The 24,746-nt window shown below is 49.4% G+C and overlaps 1 protein-coding gene across 1 annotated transcript; it reads right to left on the bottom strand.

Annotated features, from left to right (window-relative positions):
- Positions 1–2,181: 2,181 nt before the first annotated feature.
- On the bottom strand, positions 2,182–20,832 carry drd3 (dopamine receptor D3). Its single transcript, XM_056584739.1, has 8 exons — positions 20,512–20,832; positions 13,455–13,567; positions 8,014–8,150; positions 6,179–6,358; positions 5,461–5,534; positions 4,698–5,066; positions 4,484–4,562; positions 2,182–2,378 (listed from the first exon to the last, which is right to left on the bottom strand). Exons 1-8 carry the CDS (start codon positions 20,815–20,817, stop codon positions 2,182–2,184), a joined length of 1,455 nt encoding a protein of 484 aa, XP_056440714.1. The 5' UTR covers positions 20,818–20,832.
- Between the last annotated feature and the right edge of the window lie 3,914 nt (positions 20,833–24,746).

The following is a 24,746-nucleotide window of genomic DNA, read 5'->3' as shown; positions in this document are numbered from 1 at the left end:
TGTCATCTATTTTGTCCCCCTCGCTCATTTCATTACCCCTCTCTATCTTTTCTCTCACTCGCTCTCCCTCTCTCCTTTCCTCTCTCTCTCCCTCTCTCCCTCCCCACCCGCTCTCACTCTCTCCCCACCCCTCTCTCTCTCTCTCTCCCTCTCTCTCTCTCTCTCTCTCCTCTCTCTCTCTCTCTCTCTCTCTCTCTCTCTCTCTCTCTCTCTCTCTCTCTCTCTCTCTCTCTCTCTCTCTCTCTCTCTCTCTCTCCCACTCTCTCTCCCTCCCCAACCTTCTCACCGACTCCTCGTTCTGCATTCAGCTCTTCTCCTCGTCCTATCCTCCTATCCCCTCGTCTTTATCTTCGTCCTCCCAATAGTTCCTTTCTGGTAATCTTTGCTACCTCCTTCCTGCTCACTAGTGACGGTTAGTGATCAACCGTCCGTTATTTCTTTGTGTGATCCTCCTAATTGCTTCCACCTGCTCCTTCACCACCCCCCCTTAAGGGTTCTTTATCTGCAGAAAACTCTCCCTCCCTCTCTCCTTTCACTCCCTCTCCCTCCTCCTCTCTCTTTCTCTGTTTCTCTCTCTGCCTCTCTCACAGCCTCTCTCTCCCACTATTATCTCTCCCACTTCTCTCTCTCTCTCTCTCTCTCTGTCATGCATTCTGACTCTCTCCTTCACTCTTGCTTGTTCTCTCCCTTTCTAGGCCTGTCTCTCCCTTCCCCTCTCTCTTTCGGTCTCTCGACCAAGGACCTGCTGTGTATTGAGCACTGTCCTGCAGGCAGCGTCTCCCGACGCTTATACACACACACAAACACTCACAACCACACACCAACACACACCTATACACCCACACACATATACACACATACATAAAAACACACACACACAAAAATACACATACACACCCACACACACCCAAACACATATACACTCACACACACACACACACACACACGCACACACACACACTTGCTTGCGACACAAACACCGAACTCGTCTCACCATTTTTATTTCATTGAGGATACTTGCTCCACATTAAATATTCCTCCTTCACAGTTTACAGTCGTGACTGAGACATCCCATCAGATCCCCCCCCCCCACTGAGTGGAGCAGCCCCTTTCAGATGTGCTGTTGGAGGCTGCTGCTGATCACTGGAGAGGCTTGGCAGGCTCTCCAGTCTCTGAATAACCACGGTAACCCCCTCCCAGCCCACTCCTTCACTGTGATCCACAACATCTACACCACACATCAAGAACAATAGACATCAACACATTACGCTCTTTACTATGAGTCCCTCTCTTCTTCTGGCTCTGTGGCTCTGGTCCCAGGTGGCTCTGTGACTCTGTGGCTCTGGTCCCAGGGGGGCTCTGTGACTCTGTGGCTCTGGTCCCAGGGGGGCTCTGTGACTCTGTGGCTCTGGTCCATGGCGGCCCTGTGGCTCTGGTCCATGGCGGCCCTGTGACTCTGGTCCATGGCGGCTCTGTTTCAGTGGACGAGGGACCTCGCCGGGCGTTGCCCCGGGACGCAGAAGACGGTGATTCATTCATCTGTCATTTATTATCTATTAGTTATCCTCCCAATAGGCAGTATGGTTTCCAATCCGAGTGACGGCGAGACTACAGCGGTGAGGAGAATCCCGTGATCTTGATGCAGTGGAACGATGCAGTGCACAGCTGGGTGAGCAGCACATGAATAACTGTACAGGTCTATAGAGAGAATGTTCAACCATGTGGAAACCGGTATAAATCTTAAAAGGGAAGTAGGCAGAGGTTGTCTGGTACCTGACTGAATGCTCTCCCAGTCCAGAGCAGTCTTGATCCTGAGGCAGTCCTCTGTCTGTCTGTCCCACTAACGGCTGCACCTTGTGCCCTCCATGTGTGTCACCCCTCATCCCCAAGTCCCTCCCTCCGCACCAGCGTGATGGGGGAGCGCCGGGCGGTCCTGTGATGCTGTCCCAGGACAGGTACGGGATGTGATGCTGCAGACTAGTCTGGGAGGACTGGGGTGGGGCTGGGTAACATGTGCACTAACCCCAGTGGGGACCAGGGTTCCTTCCCTTGACTCTACTCAACTCCATCACCACCACCACCACCATCACCACCACCACCTCCACCACCACATCCAACACCATCACCACCATCACCACCATCACCACCACCACCTCCACCACCACCACCACCATCCCCCCCTCAGCAGCTCAGGATCTTGATGAATGCACGGCGGAACTCGACGTTGAAAGTGGTGTAGATGACGGGGTTGAGGGCGCTGTTGACATAGCCCAGCCAGGTGACGGCGCTGTACAGGGTGGGGGGGATGTAGCAGGTGCTGCAGTGGGTGTTCAGGATGTGGGTGACGAAGAAGGGCAGCCAGCAGATGAGGAACACCCCTGAGCAGAGGCAGCGAAGAGGGGGGGGGGGGGGGGGGGGGGGGTCACATATTGGGGAGGAGTTGAAGGGGAAATGGAGTCAATGACAGGAAAGTACAAAAATACAAAATAAACACACAAAGAAGAATATATATATTTGTACATCCATAGCTTCAACAGGCAAGTGTGGAGACTTCACTGTTAGCATGTGAGCATGTGAGCCAACTGAATCCCCCACCCCTCCCTTTCCCAGTACTACGGTGGCCTGTACCGGCCTGTGTTGTTTTAGGTCAAAGTTGGTATTCGACATCCCACCAATGTAAAAAATGTATGGTTCTAGCCTGCAGATAAAACAAAAAAAGTGTAACTAATCACAACAGGTTATTTCGGTCACCATGGCCATAAAGTGTTCTTACTGCATCCTTATTGGTAAAACCGAGTGAGTCCGGACCCCCGGTGTCCTGACCCAACCAGGCTCATTCAATCCATTATTATTATTATTATTATTATTATTATTAATAAATAAATACACCTATAATTATCACTATCTGTTATATGTATTGATCATTCATGATAGTAAACTACCATCATAGACCTATAATTATCACTATCTGTTATATGTATTGATCATTCATAATAGTAAACTACCATCATAGAACTATAATTATCACTATCTGTTTTATGTAATGATCATTCATCATAGTAACTACAATCATAGACCTATAATTATCACTATTTGTTATCTGTAATGATCATTCATTATAGTAACTACAATCATAGACCTATAATTATCACTATTTGTTATATGTAATGATCATTCGTTATAGTAACTACAATCATAGACCTATAATTATCACTATCTGTTATATGTAATGATCATTCATAATAGTAAACTACCACCATAGACCTATAATTATCACTATCTGTTGTATGTATTGATCCTTCATATCGATGGCAGTCGGCGCTACAAGCCAACATTTACTGGCTCTGTGGTATGTGAATATCGAATGCTTTTGATAACAGCAGTTGTATCGCTACAGTTTATTTTTGGATAGCAAAAAGATTTCTCAGAAAGAGTGATAGCCTACATTGAGTTATCGAAGAGGAGTCTCTAAAGCATGGATGTATTAAAGCATGCAAACCCACTAATCATAATCCCCATCACCCACCGCGCCACTATTTTACATTTTGAAAAGTGAAACTCAGCCTTTCATCAGGAGAGGGTGGAGCCTCCCGGTCTTCTGTAGCCTCCCGTGAGACTGACTGTAGCGCTACAGGCTCGATGGGGCTCATGTGTTTTAGGAGTTAAAACAACCGGAACCAGGCGGTGGATTCTGATTGGCCGCTCACTAGCTCCGCAAAGAGCCGGCGCCTGCTGGTGAGGCGGGCCCGACACGCGTTTGCCTGTGCCGGCGCTCGCCCTCTAATGAGGCAGACTGCTCTAATTATGGCCTCACCCAGCGAGACGGGAGGCGGCTTCAGAGGGGGATAATGATGTAGAGAGGCAGCTGTCGCCCACCTCAAGATTGCGCAGTAAACGAGGCGACCTATTCTGGTTAACTGAAGAGCACCCAATATACCGTTATAACAGGGAAGGTCGAGCATGGTGACCACCAGGACCACCCGCCCCACCTCCTCACCAGGACCACCAGGACCACCAGGACCACCCGCCCCACCTCCTCACCAGGACCACCCCGCCCCACCTCCTCACCAGGACCACCCGCCCCACCTCCTCACCAGGACCACCCCGCCCCACCTCCTCACCAGGACCACCCGCCCCCACCTCCTCATCAGACCACCCGCTACACCTCCTCACCAGGACCACCCGCCCCACCTCCTCACCAGGACCACCCCGCCCCACCCGCCTCACCAGGACCACCCCCCCACCTCCTCACCAGGACCCACCAGGACACCCCGCCCCACCTCCTCACAGGACCACCAGCCCCACCTCCTCACCAGGACCACCAGGACCACCCCGCCCCACCTCCTCACCAGGACCACCCGCCCCACCTCCTCACCCGGACCACCCCGCCCCACCTCCTCACCAGGACCAGCCCGCCCCACCTCCTCACCAGGACCAGCCCGCCCCACCTCCTCACCAGGACCAGCCCGCCCCACCTCCTCACCAAGGACTATGGCCAGCATCTGCGTGGCCTTCCTCTCGCGGGCATGCAGGCTCCTGAGGCGGGGCTGATGGAGGCAGGGCTGATGGAGGCAGGGCTGGTGGAGGCAGGGCCGGTGGAGGCGGGGCTGGTGGAGGCGGGGCTGGTGGAGGCGGGGCTGGTGGAGGCGGGGCTGGTGGGGGCGGGGCTGGTGGGGGCGGGGCTGGTGGAGGCGGGCGTGGCCGGCGGGCCGCAGGGCGGTGTGGGACCGTCCGTTGGACAGCTCCTTCACCTCACAGCTTCTCCTCACTGACAACCGCTTGCTCCTCCGGGCCGCCCCCTCCTCCTCCTCCTCCTCCCCCTGCCCCTGGTCCCACCCCAGGTCCTGCTCCAGGTCCTGCTCCAGGTCCTGCTCCAGGTCCTGCTCCAGGTCCTGCTCCAGGTCCAGGTCTGTGCGTCCGCAGGAGGCGTGGCTGACGCTGCAGTAGTCGTTGGTGTCCACTGGGGGCGCTGGCGGGCCGGCCCCCGGACCCGTCTTGGGCCGCTTGCGACGGAGGCACATGGACAGCAGGTCAGACTTGGGGGGTCCGGCCGGCTCCTCTGCCCCCTGCTGGGAGAAATAAATGGCAGTGTAATGGCGATCCGCAGCGGCGGGAACGTCTGACTTCACCTGACGGCCCTGTCTTCATCCAAACACACGCCCCTCGTCGCTTCATCACCCCCCCTTCTCCAACACTTACACCCAGAGGCACACACACTGGGTTATGCTTTGTGTGGAGCCCCCCATCACATCCCCGGGCCTCGGACCCCTCCAGCCCCCACGGACTGCTCTCTGTAGCCCCCTGCTGTCGTCCTAAAAAACACACACATTTACACAAACAAACACACACGCACACACACACACACACACACACACACACACACACACACACACACCACACACACACACACACACACACACACACACACACACACACACACACACACACACACATACTTACCACATTTATCCTGATAGGTGATAGGTCTGCCCTCACATGGGATGCTTCCGGGCAGGTCTCCTGGGAGGAAGGGGAATACAAAGCAAACAATGTTTAGCATATACAGGTAGAAGCTAACCTATGGGTTAGTTAGAGCAGGAGTCAAACCGCCACTACACGACTCACCCACCCAAAATGAAGATCGTTAACACAATTCTCTGTTACTTCTAAAGAATATCTTGACTTCGACTTCCCGCTTACTGTTAAAGTGCCAAGAGTGATCCAGCTACTCTCATTCTGAACTGTCTGAAACATTGAGAAGAAACTAACAACGGCCTGCCGCAGTCTCCTCTTCTGACCACTCCACTACTCCTCAGAATGTCAACAGTGCAAGAGCTCATCAGACCTCCTCAGAACTTCATCTGGGCTTCAGCACCTCACAGCTACCAAAACAGAACAGATAGATCAATTCTAACAACATTGGCCCAGCCTGCCTTCTTTGGGCACCAATAAAACATAAATTATTTTATAATCATTTATTTTCTATATTCACCATTCTATCTATGCAACCCTGGGACTTTGGAGAGAACATGTAGTTCCATGTCATAATAAAGTTATCCTGACACTAATGTCTCCAGGCAGACTGCACGCATCAGGCTTCAAGCCCAGAATGACCCGGAGTCAAGGATTGCCGAGGCCTCGTTCGCCAGTGCTGATTGGCCGATCGCAGAGAGGCGGGTCACTCCGGGCTGCACCTGGCTGCTGGCCTGGCGGAAGGCGATCCTCTTCCTGCGCATCCGGAGGAAGACGTAGATGCGGATGTAGACCAGCAGCGTGACGAAGAAGGGCAGGTAGAAGGACACCACCGAGGAGTAGATCACAAACTCTGGGTTGGAGATGGAGCAGACCGTGGGGTTGTCTGGTTGGTCAGGGAGAAGGAAGGAGGGGCCATCCATTAATGAAACCTTATTTATAGACCGTTCAAACAGAGCTTCAAAAACAAGGAAAGAAATAAAACGACATGAGCAGAAATTCACTTGATGATCACACTTCAACACTACCTCATTAATAGTGAATTTACACCAAAAGGCGTGTTTGAAGATGGCATCACATGATCACATCTGATTCCTTTTGTTACAGGAATATTGTACAATGACTCTTTATTGTGGTTTGCTGGTTCAAACAGAGCAGGTTCAACAAGCTTAATGCTGTGTACCGTGCAACACCTGACCCTGATAATCGGCCTGGAGCATGAGCAGGGCTGGCCGGACACAAGCGCCAAGGAGGACGGACACTGATGCTACAAGACTCACATGCTCCCAGGAACCACCGCCCTGGAGGACGGACCTGCACCTGATGTTAGATCCACAGGCTCCCAGGAACAACATCCTCCCTCCTCCCTATCTCCCCCCTCCTCTCCCTCCCTCCGCCACACACTGTGATCCTAAGATCTAGACTAGAGGTCATCCCTACAGGAAATGAATCACATTGCATTTCCCATATCAATCCATCTTGTTATTCAATCCTGAATAACAAGATGGATTCGAGGCTCACACTCATCAGATCAACACAACATAAAGACATGTACATGTTAAGAAATAGCAAACATACAAATAGAGGCAGAAGAACATGCAATTCAATTCAAATCTCCCAAGAACAACAATATGTATCAGTCAGGAATACATAAGGCATCAGGGCAGCAGAGTGACCCCCTGAAACAGGCCCTGTGACTGCCTGCTCACATTCATAGCGCTCTGCAATTCCTCCCCAGTATTAAATTACGATGCCAAAATCGGACCGTGGAGCCTTTTCAACACATCGTAATAGATACCTGATGAGAATACCTTTCACCCGAGGTAATAACCCTAGGCAGATTGACAGAGAACGGTCCTGCAGGCACAGATCACAGTTGCTGGAATGCATATTGCGTGTTAGTGCTGCCATCCCCCAAACACAACGTTAGCTGGCACCCTGTTAACCCTCCTCCCCGTCCTCCCCCTCCCTCTCTCTGGATCCATCATGGGCCAATCATGCCTCATAACAGGAAGATGGAAGAATCCCCCTCCCCCCACGGTGTCACGCGGCCCCCACTTATTTGAGGGAATTGGGAGGGGTTTGTGTGTGTGTGTGTGTGTGTATGTGTGTGTGTGTGTGTGTGTGTGTGTCTGTGTGTGTATATGTGAGTGTGTGTGTGTGTGTGTGTGTGAGTGTGTGTGTGTGTGTGTGTTGTGTGTGGTGGGTGTGTGTGTGTGTGTGTGTGTGTGTGTGTGTGTGTGTGTGTGTGTGTGTGTGTGTGTGTACGTGTGTGTGGCTGGGTGGGAGGGGGGATTCTGATCGTTTCATTGCAAGGACTGTCGTTGGAGAGGGACGCCTGGCACAGAGCCTCCATGTAGGTTGGGTATGAAGGGTGGCTGCGTGTGTGTGTACACAGGCTACTTATATATGTATAAGAATTCTAGATGTGTTTGCTTTATAGGGCAGAGTATTCTATTTTAGATAGAAGATATTCCAGGAGTATGGCAGATGGGTTTATTCATTGATTGTAATTTGAGTACATTGTCATGGCGGTCTCACCTGTCGTGTTCAGTCCGAACAGCAGGGGGCAGGAGACGGCGAAGGCCAGGAGCCAGACCGCAGCGATCATGAGGGAAACCCGTGTCCTGGAGCTCTGGGTGGTGTTATACAGGACGGGCAGGACCACTGCTGTGTACCTGCACAAGGTTCACACACACAAACACACACACAGTCATAGGTGCACACACACACACACACACACACACACACGCACACGCACACGCACACGCACACGCACACGCACACACACACACACACACACACACCACACACACACACACACACACACACACACACACACACACACACACACACACACACACACGAACACAGACACACCGACAGTACCAGCTCAACTTGCCTTGGTTCGGCCTGCCTTTTTGTGCGTTTCGCCAGACTGAGGTACCTGGTACTTTTTTAGCCTGACAGGTTCCAAGAGAGCTGATCTGATACTTTTGTGTGAAGTTAACAGGCTGCAGGCCACTGATTGGCCAGAGTGACGCCACTGGACAAGTAATGATGAGCGCGACACCCAACGCCCAACTGCGTCACCCAGCATCTTTAAATATTGCCATCAGCGTCCAGGCAACAATAGTGATTGATCGCAGGAACAGCGTGCAAGTACACGCCGTGGACCGTGACAGAGGTGGAGACGCTCCTGTGTGTAGTCTTGTGGTCGCGTATGCGTCGCAGATTCGTGCATGGGTGCTATGACAACCCGCCCGCCCTGGTACTGTCACACAGATACACTCATAGATGCACACAATCGCAAACAAATCGTCTAATTTGTTGAAATTCTCTTTAAATCCCAACAGCAATCGATAGTGCTCTGACAAAATAAAAATAATAAATGTGTGTGCGTGTGTGTGTGTGTGTGTGTGTGTGTGTGTGTGTGTGTGTGTGTGTGTGTGTGTGTGTGTGTGTGTGTGTGTGTGCTCAGAATGCATTCTGATGTTACTACCAAAGGGGTTTAGCGGTCGTTGTTAGAGTCATTACAGGGGTCGTGACCCAAATGATAGTGACTCAATGGTATTTGGACCACAGGAAGAGTGCCATGAACGATTACTCTCATCACATTAATTATTATTTTCTTTCTATTCTCCAGGCGAAGTAAAGGGTACAGAGGGGTGACCCAACAGAGGAAAGAATTCCCTCCTCTCCTCCTTCCTTCCCTCCCTCTCTCCCTCAGTCACTCCCTTATCTCTGCCCCTCCTCTCCCCCCTCCCTCCCTTCCTCACTCCTCTCCTCCCTCCCTCCTCTATGCTGGTCCCTGTTGTTCTCCTCTATTCCTGCAACCTGGCCTCTGTTTACTCTGCAGGTATGGAGTTAGAATCATGCCAAAACCCTCCACACACACAAAACGTGTTTCACTCACGCACAACGAATCACACACACACTCAGTGTGGTTTGCAAATACAAAACATCATTCACAAACTAATGCATTTTGCTTCAGAAACAAATACAGTATGTTTTACACATACAAAGAAACATATTTCTTCAATTACAAAAAAATATCCTCCAAGTACAAACTAAAATCTTTCAAGTACAAACTAAAATCTTTCAAGTACAAAAAAAATCCTTCAAGTCCAAAAAACAATTCTACAAGAGTACAAGTACGGAAATCTGAAAGTTGCGCGTGGATCTGAAGGCATTTGCGCGTGGATCAGCAAGGCGGAAAATTAGTGCCAAAAGTCACGTGACAAACAAATGTCCTGTGATTCACACTACACAACAGCAGGTGGCGCTGTTGAGTCAGTTTAAGGCCGCCAGGACGATCGCCATAGTAACACGGTAAATAAATGGCAAAAAATAGGCTGAGAACGAATTTGCATTTGTGATATGTTTAATAAAACGTAATCACAGACAAAATATGTTTTTCAGAAAAAACGTAATTGAGAATGCCGAATAGTTCTCTCTCTTTTTTTTTGCACATTACAGATAACGGATCGCTAGATAGAAGGTTCGCGAATGTTCACGTCATTCGACGCGATCGTCCGTTGCCAGGCAACGGACGAAGCGATCATCTGTTGCCAGGCAGATTTTGGAGTGGATTACGTATGGGTGACGCGCCCGGTACAAATTTGGCAGCCGGTACAAATTTGATATAAATAAAATAATAATATAATTAATTATAATTTAATAAAATAAAACTAAAAGATAAATTAAAATCAATTAAATTAAATAATTCTCTTTTTTTCAAGTGCAAACAATATTATGTGCAAAACCAAATCAAAGTACCCAAAATGTACTTTGATTAAATGTATTCGTTTTCGCGGTTATTCAGCCTCTTCTTCTCCTCCGGAAAAACACGACCGCATTGTATTGTGGTATACGGGAGTAACATATAGGCTACATCGTATGTACTCAAATTTTGGGTATTTTAAGGGCACTATATAGTGCATGAAATTAACCACTGAAAATTCGAACACCACTACAAAATGGCGAGCACCCGATATAGTGCACTATATCCATGACAGGGAACGATTTCGAACACAGTTTATGGCTGCTTTCGATGCTTCCCCTGCTTCCCCTCCTTCTCCTCCTCTTCTTTTCCTTCTCCTTCTTTAGGTTCTGGCAGGCTAGATGTAGCAAAGGCGCATTACTGCCCCCACAGGCAAAAAAAATAAGTTTGGATAAATCACAAATCTCGCGAGACCGATTTTTAACGCGACGGGTAATATCGTCGAGTTTAATCTCGTCACACCCCTACTGTTCAGGGTAAGGCCCTGGGGATAAATTCCCCACTGCGGGCCTGAAACATGGCATCGTCCCCCTCCAACTCCCAGACAGCCGCCTGAGGTGGGGTAGGTGGAGCCCGCTCCAACGCTTTAAGCTGTTCTAGATCAGCTTGTAACGCCTCCATATCCTTGCGAGAGGGAGCCTTCTCCTTCACCCTTTTAAGTTCAAGGCTACTGCGCTCTCCATGGGGCCTGCCTCTTCGCTTTTTCCGCTGTTTGCGGGAACCAGTGCTTCCACAAGGACCCCAGGGGATGGAAGGTCATCTCCAAACAGGAGGCCTTCCACCTGATGCAGCTGTCATGCCAAATTTGTACCGGCTGCCAAATTTGTACCGGGCGTGTCATCCATACGTAATCCACTCCAAATCTGCCTGGCAACAGATGATCGCTTCGTCCGTTGCCTGGCAACGGACGATCGCGTCGAATGACGTGAACATTCGCGAACATTCTATCTAGCGATCTGTTATCTGTATTGTGCTATTTCGTCCTTGACCTGCTTTAAACACTCAGTTTACTTGCTAAATTTGATTAAACAATTAAATACAATACAAATATAAAGTAAAAACAAGTGTTATCTGTAATGATATCAACATCAGTTATTAGACCGTCACACGGAGCATGCGCAGTTGGATTGGCCCGCTGCATGTTGATGTCTGTTCCAAGATACATCGTGTGTTTATTAAGGAACCCAACAAAACATTACATTATCTAGCGATCCGTTAACTGTATTATGTTATTTCGTCTTTGGCAACATGAGCGCGAATGTTTTTTGAAAACTGCCCGGCAACGGACGACGCGATCATCTGCTGCCATGCAGGTTTGGAATGGATTACGTATGGATGACGCGCCCGGTACAAATTTGGCAGCCGGTACAAATTTGGCATGACACAGCCTTCCCTCTCTCACAGAAAGTGGTAAAATGCCACAGTTCATGCATGGGTCAGACAGGGCTTCGCTAAGGTGACCGAACCCCAGACACTTGGGGCACAATTCATGGCCATCCTCAACCTGAAGCTGAGCTCACAAGAGGACATCATTGTTCAAAATCAAAATAGGTGGCCAACCAGGGAAACAGAAATCCAACTCCAACACCAACTCTAACGGGGCCTGCCAGTACCGCGGGAAGTAGGGGTGCTGGGGGTGCTGTAGCACCCCCTGTCTGAGGCCTTGTCTTATCACAGAAAACGATTATTTCTAAAAACTCCGGCCAAAGTGGAGATTTCTGAAAACGCCGGTTATGTGTTGTCGTGTCAACGGGGAGAAACAGGATTTTAGGTTCTGAAGCGTCACATTATGCACCAGGAAAATGCTTAACGTCATGTGAGCGCCCGCTGTACCGTATTGGTCCGAATATAAACACAAACCCCATTGTAAGACGACCTATATTTGGAAAAAAGATTTGAAGACCAGATCTTGTTTTTATAAATAAATAAATTGTATTCATTGAAATAATATAGGCTACGAAAATAAAAAGGCATAGAATAAAACACTGCATTGCCACTAAACAGTAGTGCAAATAGGCCGTACTGATGTGTACACCAAAGACTATTCCTGACACTCCTCTGCCCCGCTGTGTTCGCTCTGGCTGTGGTCGCTCCGCACTGTTTCGGCCCGTGGCAAAGCGAGTCATCCTCGCTGCTGTCCAAGGCATGTTGAGACGCAGCATTTATTTAATGCTCATATGACCTAGTGCTGAAAAAAAGTTATATGAAAAAGTGTGAGGGGAGCAGTGGTGCGCTAAACTTGTTCTGTGAGCAGCTGGATGTGAACCATGGTGTGAACACAACGATCGATTTTCGACTGTGCGCGCATGCACTGGTGTAATTGAGCTGCGCTGCTATATATCTTTTTTATCAATGTAGCGAGTTGCGAGTCTAGTGCAGGCTGAGTTTTTCTTTTTCCAGCACCCTGAGAATGCGTTCCCGCGGCTATGGCCCGGCCTGCCCGTAATTCCGACACCTCATTGTTCCGACGTCTCAATGGTCCGAAATATTTCCCATTAGATCGACATGCCACTATGCAGACGGATCAATGTTACGAAAACGGAACCCATTGGTCTGAAGGGCCGTTTGTCCGACTTTTCAAAAAGGAGGCGCATTAGGCCGACGGATCAATATGCTGAATAGGCCTACATAAAGAGTTTTATACCTCGCGCTCTCTCTCTCTCTCTCTTTTGTCACTTTGCTCTCCAATATTCATTATGAACGTGATATGTAGGCCTAGGTTGTATTTTGGTGCTTAGTGTGAGAGAGAAAGAGAGGGAGAGAGAGAGAGAGAGAGAGAGAGAGAGAGAGAGAGAGAGAGAGAGAGAGAGAGAGAGAGAGAGAGAGAGAGGGGTATAAAACTCTTTATATGTAGGACTATTCGGCATATTGAACCGTCGGCCTAATGCGCCTCTTGTTTGACTTATCGTACAAACGGCCATTGAACAGTCGGCATAGTGGCATGTCGATCTAATGGGAAATATTTCGGACCATTGAGACGTCGGAACAGCGAGGCGTCGGAATTACGGCATGGCACCACTCCAACACCAACTCTAACATTAACTCTATCTCTATCTCTATCTCTAACATATACACATATATGATATATACACAAGCACTTGCAGCCGCAATCAACCACACACACACTCACACTCACAAGCACACACACCCACACTCAAACACAAACACGCACACACTCACACACAAGAGAAGGTCGTACCTGTCGATGCTGATGGCACACAGGTTGAGAATGCTGGCTGTGCACATCATCACGTCTAGCGTGACAAAGATGTTACAGTAGAGACGACTGAAGACCCAGGCCCCGCCCACCACCTGCACGCCACACACAGGAGCTCTGTTAGAACACTGTTACAACAATCCTGTCACAACATCACTGTTATCACAACACTTTTATAACACTGTTTCAACAACACTGTTCCACCAACACTGGAGCTCTGTATGAACACTGTTATGACACTGTCTCACCAACACAGGGAGCTCTGTTAGAACACTGTTAAAACAACACTGTTAGAACACTGTTAAACTAACACATGGAGCTCTGGGAGATCCTTATACGGTGATACCAACAGGCCAGAACCACGTGGATGCACAAGAGAAAAAGTTCTACCAACAGAGGGACAGACTGATACACTGACTGACTGATTGATACACTGGGCCCTATTTTAACGGTCTGAAACTCAAATGAGAAGCGCCAAGCGCAAGTAGCTTTGTGGGCGGTTCTACGGCGATGTCGCTAGTTTACCGGCGCGAAAAAATTACTCTTGCGCCCGGCGCAGATCTAAAAAGGGTTGGTCTGAAGTAGCCTAATTACCCGTAGGTGTGGTTTGGGCGTAACGTGCAACAAACCAATGAGAGTGCCTGCTCCCATCCCCTTTAAGAGCCATGATCGCATTTGAATCTGACGAGTTGATATTTTGACAGTCTGCAGTCTCCGATGAGACAGATGCACATGAATTTCAAACTGCAAATGGCTCAGTTTATGGCCAAATAATATGGCCAAATTTACACATAGAATAAGGTTTTCTTCCACAACTTCCTCAAGAGTCCTCAAAAAAATTTCGGCAAAGAAAACGTATATGATATAACATATGATATGCAGTAACTGTGGTTCTATTTAATGATGTACGCAATACATTATAAACATTGTTTCTTATCAGTATTGTATGCATTATCGTTATCGACTTGTGTTCCTAATATGCATGTGTCCCCCCTTTAATATACATTGCCATGCACTGTATTATGCGTTACGTGTTTAGTTTGCGTGTGTTTAAACAGATGGACGCACACACGCGCGCCCGCATTAATTCATTCTTTTTAACACTCACTGGCGGTAAAACAATGTTTTCTATCGATCAAATACTCATCAATCCTAAAAGTTATGGGCATGTACACGATGTCTGTGTCAAGAAAATATTTGTTTGCTGTACGGTGTTTGCAGATGCATTGATTTAAAAGTACAACTTATTACCGCTGTATCAGCTGTTCTTTCCCAAATAATTTTCCAAGAATGTGTGGCTAGGTAGAAGAGAGAAGCAAAGTGTATGCGCGAGGTGCACAAGCAACATTATGCATGCGCCCTTAAAATAGCATCTGAACAACGCACCACTGACTTTAAACCAGGTATTTCCTGGTTTGTGGCGCAAGTGGTTTCTGAAACATCAAAATAGCACCAGGGAACGTTTGCGCCAGTACACGCCTCCTCCTTTCGCCGAGCCGCCCCTTGGGGCGCAAGATCATTCCCTAATTTACCGACGTATGGCGCAGGAGGGAAACGAACGCTCTGCGGATGCATGATAGGGCCCACTGACTTACTGACTGAAGACTTATTGAATGATGACCTGACTGGCTGACTGATACACTGACTCGCTGACTGATACGCTGACTGGCTGACTGATACACTGACTGACTGACTGACCAACTTATTGACTGATACACCGCCTCGGAAGCGGGCAGCAGGCGGTGGTGCCTCGTGGCGTTGGTGCCTCGTGGCGGTGGTGCCTCGTGGCGGTGGTGCCTCGTGGCGTTGGGGCCTCGTGGCGGTGGTGCATCGTGGCGGTGGTGCCTTGCGGCGGTGGGCGACGGGGCTCCGGTGGAAGACAATCGCGGGCCACAATCCCTTTCTCCTCCATGTCGCGGTTCATGTACTTCAGGGAGGCAAAGCCAAAGTTCCTTTCCCCTAATTCCTTCTCAACCATGGCTGAGATAACCCCCCCTACGAGTCTCGTTGTGGAAATACCAGAGACGTCAGAGAACCGGGTTATTTGTTGCCATGGCGGCGCGCACGGTCGCAGCGGCTTATAACGGCTCTTCCCTTTCGGTGCTTTATTTGTTTTTTACGCTTTTATTTACGTTTTTGTTTGTGTCCACTACGCAAGGAAACAATTGCTACAGTATACAGGCTTTACTGGACGTTGGTTTCCACAGAAAATCCCCGGTTACAGACGATTTTCACCGCCACAACAACATCCCGGACGAGATAATGAGACCACCAGGCTCTCCGTGGATCATCATCTGCTACGGCAGGCGGCGCAGACGGAGAAGGGAGAGGAAGCAGAAGCGGGGACATCGCTCCGGCCTCCTGGCAAGACTGAGGAAAGACCCACATAAGCCTCCTCTACTGAGTATGTTCCTCTCCAACGCAAGATCTCTGACCCACAAAATGGACGAGCTGGAACTACTCGCCAACGGTAACCGCTATGTACGAGACTGTTGCGTGTCTGTAATATCAGAGACACGGCTTCACCCGTCGATCCCCGACGCAGCCGTACAGCTAGGGGGGCTCACCGTCCACCGCTTGGATCGCAACAAAGACTCCGGTAAGAGCAGAGGAGGTGGTTTGTGCATCTTTATACACAACAGCTGGTCTATAAACACAACAACTATAGACACACATTGCTCCCCGGACTTAGAGTACATCACAGTTAAATGTCGCCCATTTTTCCTGCCCAGAGAGTTAACAGTAGTGCTAATCACGGCTGTTTACATTCCTCCCGATGCCAATGTTGGCATAGCTTTCTCTCTACTGCTAAAAGCCATAAACACTCAGCAGCGTGCTCACCCCGACGGTGTTCACATCATAGCCGGTGATTTTAATCAGGCAAACTTAAAGTCTGTCCTGCCGAAGTTTTATCAGCAAGTGAAGTGTCCGACCAGAGGGAAAAATACATTGGACCATGTTTACATTAAACATGCTTACAGAGCCATACCACTACCTCACTTAGGCCAGTCAGACCACCTCTCTCTGCTCATTCTTATACACCGAGTGGGATGTTTTTGAACACCAGGACCTGGCTGTCGACACAGAGTCTGTACTTTCCTACATCAAGTACTGTGTGGGAAACGTCACAGTGGATAAACGCATTTGTGTGTTCCCCAACCAGAAGCCCTGGATGACCAGCCAGGTCCGGACGCTCCTCAAGGTCCGCAACGCCGCATTCAGGTCTGGAGACAGAGAGCAGTACAGCGCTGCTAGAGCCGACCTGAGGAGGGGAATTAAGAAGGCAAAGGCGGACTACAGGAGGAGAATAGAGGATCACCTCTCTGAAAACAACCCAAGGCAGGTGTGGCAAGGCATCCAACAGTTAACAAACTACAGCGGACGCAACACCACAACTGTGAACTTGAGTATCTCGCTGGCAGAAAAACTGAACAGCTTCTTTGCCCGCTTCGAGACATCAAGGACATCACAGACCTCAGCTTCATCACCACCCCAGCCCCCACCAGCTCACAACACCCACTCAGTGACTGTACAGGTGCAGGATGTGAGACGTGTGCTTAGTGGAGTCAACCCCAGGAAAGCTGCCGGACCAGACAGACTTCCTGGGAAGGTACTCAACGCCTGTGCTGACCAGCTCTCACAGATCTTCACAACAATTTTCAACCTCTCCCTGACACAGGCCATCATCCCAGCCTGTCTGAAGTTCTCCACCATCATCCCCGTACCCAAGAAATCAGCACCGGACACTCTGAATGATTACCGCCCAGTAGCACTCACACCCATCATCATGAAGTGCTTCGAGCGGCTGGTCCTACACCACATAAAGGCCTACCTCCCCCCCCACCTTAGACCCTGACCAGTTCGCTTACAGAGCGAACAGATCCACCGAGGACGCAATTGCCATAGCCCTTCATGCCGCGCTGAGTCACCTGGAACACCGGGAGAGCTACGTCAGGATGCTCTTCATTGACTACAGCTCAGCCTTCAACACCATCATCCCGGCTATCCTGGTCTGCAAACTGTCTGCCCTGGGTCTCGACCCGCTCACCTGCTCCTGGATTAGTGACTTCCTCACAAATCGACCCCAGAAGGTGAAACTCGGTCCCCACTTCTCCTCCACCCGCACCCTCAGCACAGGCTCTCCACAGGAGTGTGTGCTGAGCCCACTCCTTTACTCTCTGTACACCTTTGACTGCAGTCCCACCCACCCCAGCAACACCATAGTGAAGTTCGCGGACAACACGACGGTGGTGGGACTGATCTCAGAGGGAGACGATTCTGCCTACAGGGATGAGATCCTGAAATTAACATTGTGGTGTTCAAACAACAACCTGGCATTGAACACCACAAAAACTAAGGAGATCATCCTGGATTTCAGGAAAAGCAGAGCAGACCCGGCATCCCTCTACATCAACGGTGACTGTGTAGAGAGAGTCCACACCTTCCGCTTCCTGGGCACCATGATCTCTACTGGCCTCCCCTGGACTGCCAACACGGCGGCGGTTTCCAAGAAGGCTCAGCAGCGGCTACACTTCCTCAGGGTGCTCAGGAGGAACAACGTGGGAGAGAAGCTGCTGGTGACCTTCTACCGCTCCACCATCGAGAGTGTTCTGACGTTCTGTATCTCAGTGTGGTTTTCACAGTGCACTGAGGCAGAGCGGAAGAAACTCCAGGGAGTGATAAACACCGCACAGGGGATCACCGGCTGCCCCCTCCCCTCCCTGAAGGACATATACATCTCCCGCTGCCTCAGCAGAGCGGAGAGAATCACAAAGGACAGCTCACACCCTAGCTTTCACCTGTTCGACCTGATGCCCTCTGGCAGGCGCTATAGGTCCATCAGAACCAGGTCTTCACGGTTCAGAGACAGCTTCTTCCCAAAAGCTGTATCCACCCTGAACACACACATGCACTGACCCCCGACTGACTGACCCCCCCCACTTGCGTTACAGTGTGTGTATTCACACACACAAACACACACACACACATGTGGCGCTCGCACTGTCAAACTCAATTCTCTGGGCGGGCAAGGCAGAGAAAGGAGAGTTAACTTGGCCCCTTATGACGACATATTGGGCCAAATTCTAAATCAGAGCGTCTGAGCCTTCATTTTTCAAAGGCGGAGCAGAATACCTAGTGCTCGTTTTACACCAAACGCCATTTCTAGCTACTGGGGGACCATAGGCAAGCTAGAGGAACTCATATTAATGTTAGAAAACCTCATAAAGTGAAATGTTGGCCATGGGACCTTTAAACAGTTTGGAAAGCAAACTCAGCGTCCAGATACAAAGCACTGCTGGTATAGCAGCCTGTCGCTGTGGATACTAGAGGACATAATTAGTGCAGCAGGAGGAGGACTATCTGATGTTCCAGTCAGCTTGTCAGGGAGATTGGGGTGAACCCTTACCTCTTTAAAATTAGCATTTTAAATATATATTGATTTTTATCTTTTAATGGTTTCATCAAAGGCACATTACATTTCCCATATTTAAACATTATAATAAGGTTAGGATTAGGATTAAATGGGCGATTTACCTTTATAATAGACTCATGTTGTACCCGCCCAAGAAGCTAAAACTGCTGATGATCCTAGATGATTAATTACTATATATTATTTTTTTTACTTTATTCCCTTACAATCTATATCATGTTGTTGTAATAAACCCTTGTGTTTATTATTCGGATATATTAGACCTAATTTGGACATTTGTTGCATGGATGGAATTCCAACAATAACAGTTAGAATTTATTCTTTTATAGCAGACAGGAAGTACAACTAGGAGGAGGGTCTACATCATGGCCCTCTATAATACATGACAATGTCAATGTCATGTCAATACTATATATACTATTGAGCTCAAATGAGCGCAACTGATTTAAGTGCAAGAATAAGAATTGGATTTTGGATTCCACAGTCATATGAACTAAAGCTATTCCAGTCATATGAACTAAAGCTATTCCACAGTCATATGAACTAAAGCTATTCCACAGTTATATGAATTAAAGCTATTCCACAGTCATATGAACTAAAGCTATTCCACAGTTATATGAATTAAAGCTATTCCACAGTCATATGAACTAAAGCTATTCCACAGTCATATGAACTAAAGCTATTCCACAGTCATATGAACTAAAGCTATTCCACAGTCATATGAACTAAAGCTATTCCACAGTCATATGAACTAAAGCTATTCCACAGTCATATGAACTAAAGCTATTCCACAGTCATATGAACTAAAGCTATTACACAGTAAAATGAATTTATTAAACCTTATTTCGCAGACTTTTTCTCATTTGCAGTCCACACAATTACTCAAAGCAAATTAGTTCATTATTTGTTAATCTTCAATATGTCCTAAGCAATTATTCATGATGTGCATAAATAGTGGAGCACTGCTCAAAAGCCAGTTTGTCTTTATTAGGCACTTTTCTCTCCTGCTTCCACCCTCTCTTTCGCCACACGACAGTGCTTAATAAGCTCCAGATGACCCCATCCCTTATCTTCTCCACTCCAGCTTTTCCCTTTCCAGCGGTCCACTCTCTCCTCACTCTTCCCTCAATGTTTCCCACTATCTCCTCTGGCAGAGCCTCTTTACCTCTGTCTGACCACCTGGAGTGGAACCGCCTCTCCCTTCCTCCCTCCCTCCCTTCCTCCCTCCCTCCCTCCATCAGTCCTCTTCTCCTGGCTGGGACACCACTAATCCCCCCCCCCCCCCGCAACCCTTCCGAGCCACCTGACATGAAGGAGAAACGTCGGCTCCATGGGCGTTTACAACTCTCACACAGTCCACGATGTCCCCTACCTTCCCTCTTCAGGCCTCTGTCAATAACCTCCACCCTCCAATCCTTCCCCCCCCCCCCGCCCCCCCTACGGCCTCCCACTCTCTCTCCCCATCCTAAACCTTCTCCAACCCGCCAACACACCAACACACCCTCCTCCTCCCTTAACCCGACCTCCCATCCACCGTTCTCCCCCCGTTCTCCCCCCTCCCTCCTCCACCCTCCCATCCTCCACTCACTCTTTGTCCCCCTCCCTCACCTCCAGGTAGACGGCCCAGGGCATGACCAGCGATGCCACCAGCAGGTCGGCCGTGGCCAGGCTGACCACCAGGTAGTTGGTTGTGGTCTGTAGGGCGCGCTCCCGCACCACTGCCAGGCACACCAGCACGTTGCCAAACACGATGGCCAGGATCAGCAGGGAGTACAGCATGGCCGGGTAGTTGCAGCCACCGCCGCCCAACCCCCCCGGCCCCCCGGCCCCCGGCCCCACACTCCCGTTCCCCGACGCGTCCGGACCGTCCGAACCGTTCCACAACCGCTCGGCCATGCTGCTGAACGTCGCCATGGAGACGGCTCGCTGACATGGGGGTAAATTGACGAGAGTCCTGTAGGTGGAGGGAAGAGAGAGAGAGAGGGAGAAGAGAAAGTCAAATAAATAAACATGCACACACACACACACAAACACACAGACACTACAACATGCACAAACACACACACACACACACACACATGTGCACAGACACACACACACACACCCCTGTGCGCAGAAACACACACAGGCTACAGAGTAGGGCAGATGGGGCCAGCATAATATTAACGATCAGCCAAAGATAATTGCATCCCCTCACTTCCTAACATGGAAACGTGAACATGGAACTGTCCCCTGGTGCTCGAGGTTAGATGTTGACCGCGATGGCCATGGAACAGTCCAGAAGGCCTCCACAAGACGCAGAGTGTATGTCCAAAACGGTGCACTTGGCATTGCCTCATGCTTGTCTTCAGTGATGCCACCCGGTAGGGCGTGGCCGGTACTCCTACTTTATGACAACCAGCCCCTCACCCTTCAACAGATAAAGGGTGATAGGCCAGCCGAGCAGCCTATCCCCCACTATAAGGAGCTGTTCCTACCAGGAGCTACAGAGCAGGCCATGTGTCTGTGTGTGTGTTGGCTTTGGGATCAGAGTCCTCTCACGCTTTTCTCCTGTTGCTCTGCTTGCGTTGATCCCATGGAGCTGGGCGCAGCATCAGCTGCGACCGCATTAGTGCCTCCTCACACCTGTTCACCTGCTCACCGTGGGTGAACAGGTGTAAACCAGCAGGTCCTGCTCATGTATTATCAACCGCTCTGTCACACTTCACCACTTCAAACCTATGCATCTTCACTCTTTTACTCCCCACTCCTCCACACTCCTGCTTCACTCTTCTCATCTATACTCGATACCAATCCTCTTTCAATCCACTCCTCACTCCCCCTCTTCACTACACTGTTTCAATTCTCTACTCCCCATTACTGCTCCACTCTGTACTTTTCCCCTACTCCTCCTCCCCTCCTCTCCTCCCCCACTCCTCCTCTCCTCCCCCACACCAATACTACATGAGTCGATTATTCAAAGTGTTTACCTTTCCGAACACTCCCCCCGGCTCCACAATGATGGCGAAGGCAGTGTGATGGTCTGCAAAATAACCACGCCCACTTGATCAATTCCCCCTCTCTCTCGTCCCTACAACTCGGTCCCGGAGGGACTGCAGGGAGGGGGGTTGGATCTGTGGAGAAGTTCTCTCTGGTATCAACAGTCTTCAGCAGAGGGAGATCATGTACAAATGCAGCCTCAGCTTTCAGGCAACCCAACATGATCCACTGATCAACAGATCCACTGATCCACCGAACTACTGATCCACTGATCCACTGATCCACTGTTCTACTGATCTACTGAACTACTCATCTATTTCCCACATCCATGATGTCCTCCTGGCTGATTTATTAGCCACCTTGGCCATAGCATTATCACTTGGTATTCCTTGTGCTTGTAAACCTCTGCCAAGCTATCAGTGATGAATGGCCAAAAGGCACTGAGCAGGCCCAGAATTATGCTGCACCTTGCATTGATTCAGGTGAATCTGCAGGATCCTGTAACATGGATTTAGTTTGCCAAGCAGCAGCCACCTGCATGGCCAAAGACCTTCAACCAGGGTAAGAATTTCACCGGCGGCCACGACGGCCATGGTCGTCGTTGCCCCGTCGTATGCCCATCAGCCACTGTGGTCTTGGTGCCCCGCGCTCTGCCCGTTCTTTTTTTTTCTTTCCCCCCTGCCTCTCCAGTCCTGTCGAGTTCATGTACTTGATTGGTCAACACAAAAGTGACGTTATCAACAAGTGTGACCATTATAAATGAAAGCGTAAAAGAGCTCTCATTGACCGACTACCCGACCCGTACAGCACAGCGACCCCGAAGACGACGTGACGATAAATGTAAGCGTTCGAAAAACGATCAACAAATAGCTTTTTTCTGAATCAAATAGCTTTTGAGTAGCTTAGCTGTTTTATTGACCAAATGATGCGGTAGCGTCGACACAAGTTACATTTTCAAGAGGGAGGGTTATTATCATTTTGAAATAATCATGATTATAAGGTGTAATTAAAAAATATATAATACTTATGGCAAATTCTATTCTTATAGACAATCATAAAGTTAGAGTTAATATTTAACAAACTTTTTTTCCTTTTTGAAAAATAAGCAGGGAATTATCGCAAAAGGGTTCTTCAAGATGCAGATAAAAACTTCAAAACAATGAACATTTCTCTAGATTGGTTATGCTGCAAGTCACTACTCAAATCCTCCACTAGGAGAACATGAGGCCAACCCTCCACTAGGAGAACATGGGGCGAAACCTCCACTAGAAGAACATGGGGCCCACCCTCCACTATAGTGGAGGGTAGAAGAACATGGGGCCCACCCTCCACTATAGTGGAGGGTGGGCCCCATGTTCTTCTAGTGGAGGTTTCGCCCCCAAACCTCCACTAGGAGAACATGGGGTCAATCCTCCACTATGAGAAGATGGGGGCAATCCTCCAATAGGAGAACATGGGGCCAATCCTCCACTAGGAGAACATGGGGCCAAACCTCCACTAGGAGAACATGGGGCCCAACCTCCACTAGGGGAAAATGGGGCCAATCCTCCACTAGGAGAACATGGGGCCAAACCTCCACTGCGAGAACATGGGGCCAAACCTCCACTAGAAGAACATGGGGCCAATCCTCCACTATGATAACATGGGGCCAAACCTCCATCACTAATAGATTAACTGAAACAGGAATGTGTTCAAATGTTTGCTCTGATAACCCGAGCGTCCAGATGAACGCACACACAAACTGAGCAGACATGCTAAGCAAAAATAATTTAGCGTGTAAAAATGCCGCTTGAAATAATAGCATTTGTAAAGCTATGCACTGCTCTTTATTTTTCTACTTTAGTGGAAAAAAACGTCATTCTTTTGAAAGGCAAATAAGCGACTGGAGACGAAATACCTGGATCTATTCTCCAGTGCAGAACGCATGAGCGTTCATCCGGAGTGCAGGTGAGGAGGCAGAAGCAGGAGATAAAGTTATCCTCTCTGGAGGAGAGCGGGGACGCTCATTTCTGCACGCAGGGAAAGCGTCCTACGAAAAGCAGCAGGAGAGAGCTTCAGATCACCTCGGTCTGCGAGGAGAGAGCTTCGGCTCACCGGTCTGCAAGGAGATTCAGCTCACCAAAGTGTGCAGGGAGAGCTCCCCGCACACCTCATTGTGCGAGGGGAGAGCTCACAGATCTGCGAGGAGAGAGCTTCAGCTCACCGGTCTTTGTTGAGAGAGCTCCAGCTCACCTCGGTCAGCGAGGAGAGCGCTTCAGCTCAACGATCTGCGAGGAGAGAGCTCCAGCTCAATGGTCTGAGAGGAGAGAGCTCCAGCTCACTTCGGTCTGCGAGGAGAGAGCTCCAGCTCACCTGGGTCTGCGAGGAGAGAGCTCCCGCACACCTGGGTCTGACTGTGCGTTAGAGCCAGTCGTCCTTTTTCTTCTCTTTTTTTTACTATTCCACCATCCGAGCATTGTCCGGGAAAAAAACATTCTGCTCCATAATGATCAGCTGCGCCTGCACGACCTCTCACAATAGTCCTCTCCCACCAGTCCTCTCACACCAGTCCTCTCACACCAGACCTCTCCCGCCAGTCCTCCCTCACCAGTCCTCTCCCTGCGCGCCTGTGATGCGCCCGGGAGTCCCGGGACGAGGAAGGAGATGTGGATAGTCTTTTGGCTTAGTTTTTAAATGGTATTGATTGTTGGAGAGTGAAGTTGATATTTCAGAGGGATCAGATGAGACAGATGAAAGTCTGTCGGTCGGTATGGATAAGAGAAGGAACTATTACTGCGTCCAGTCAATCTGCAAGAAGGAAATAAGAAACGCCGTATGTACAGTTTGACTTTGTTAGACAATATCGGAATGCCAATAATACCCTT

This window comes from Gadus chalcogrammus, chromosome 23 (genome assembly GCF_026213295.1).
Source record: "Gadus chalcogrammus isolate NIFS_2021 chromosome 23, NIFS_Gcha_1.0, whole genome shotgun sequence".
NCBI classification, from domain to species: domain Eukaryota; kingdom Metazoa; phylum Chordata; class Actinopteri; order Gadiformes; family Gadidae; genus Gadus; species Gadus chalcogrammus.
The sequence above is the reverse complement of the archived record's forward strand: the minus strand, read 5'-3'. Positions and strand labels throughout refer to the sequence as shown.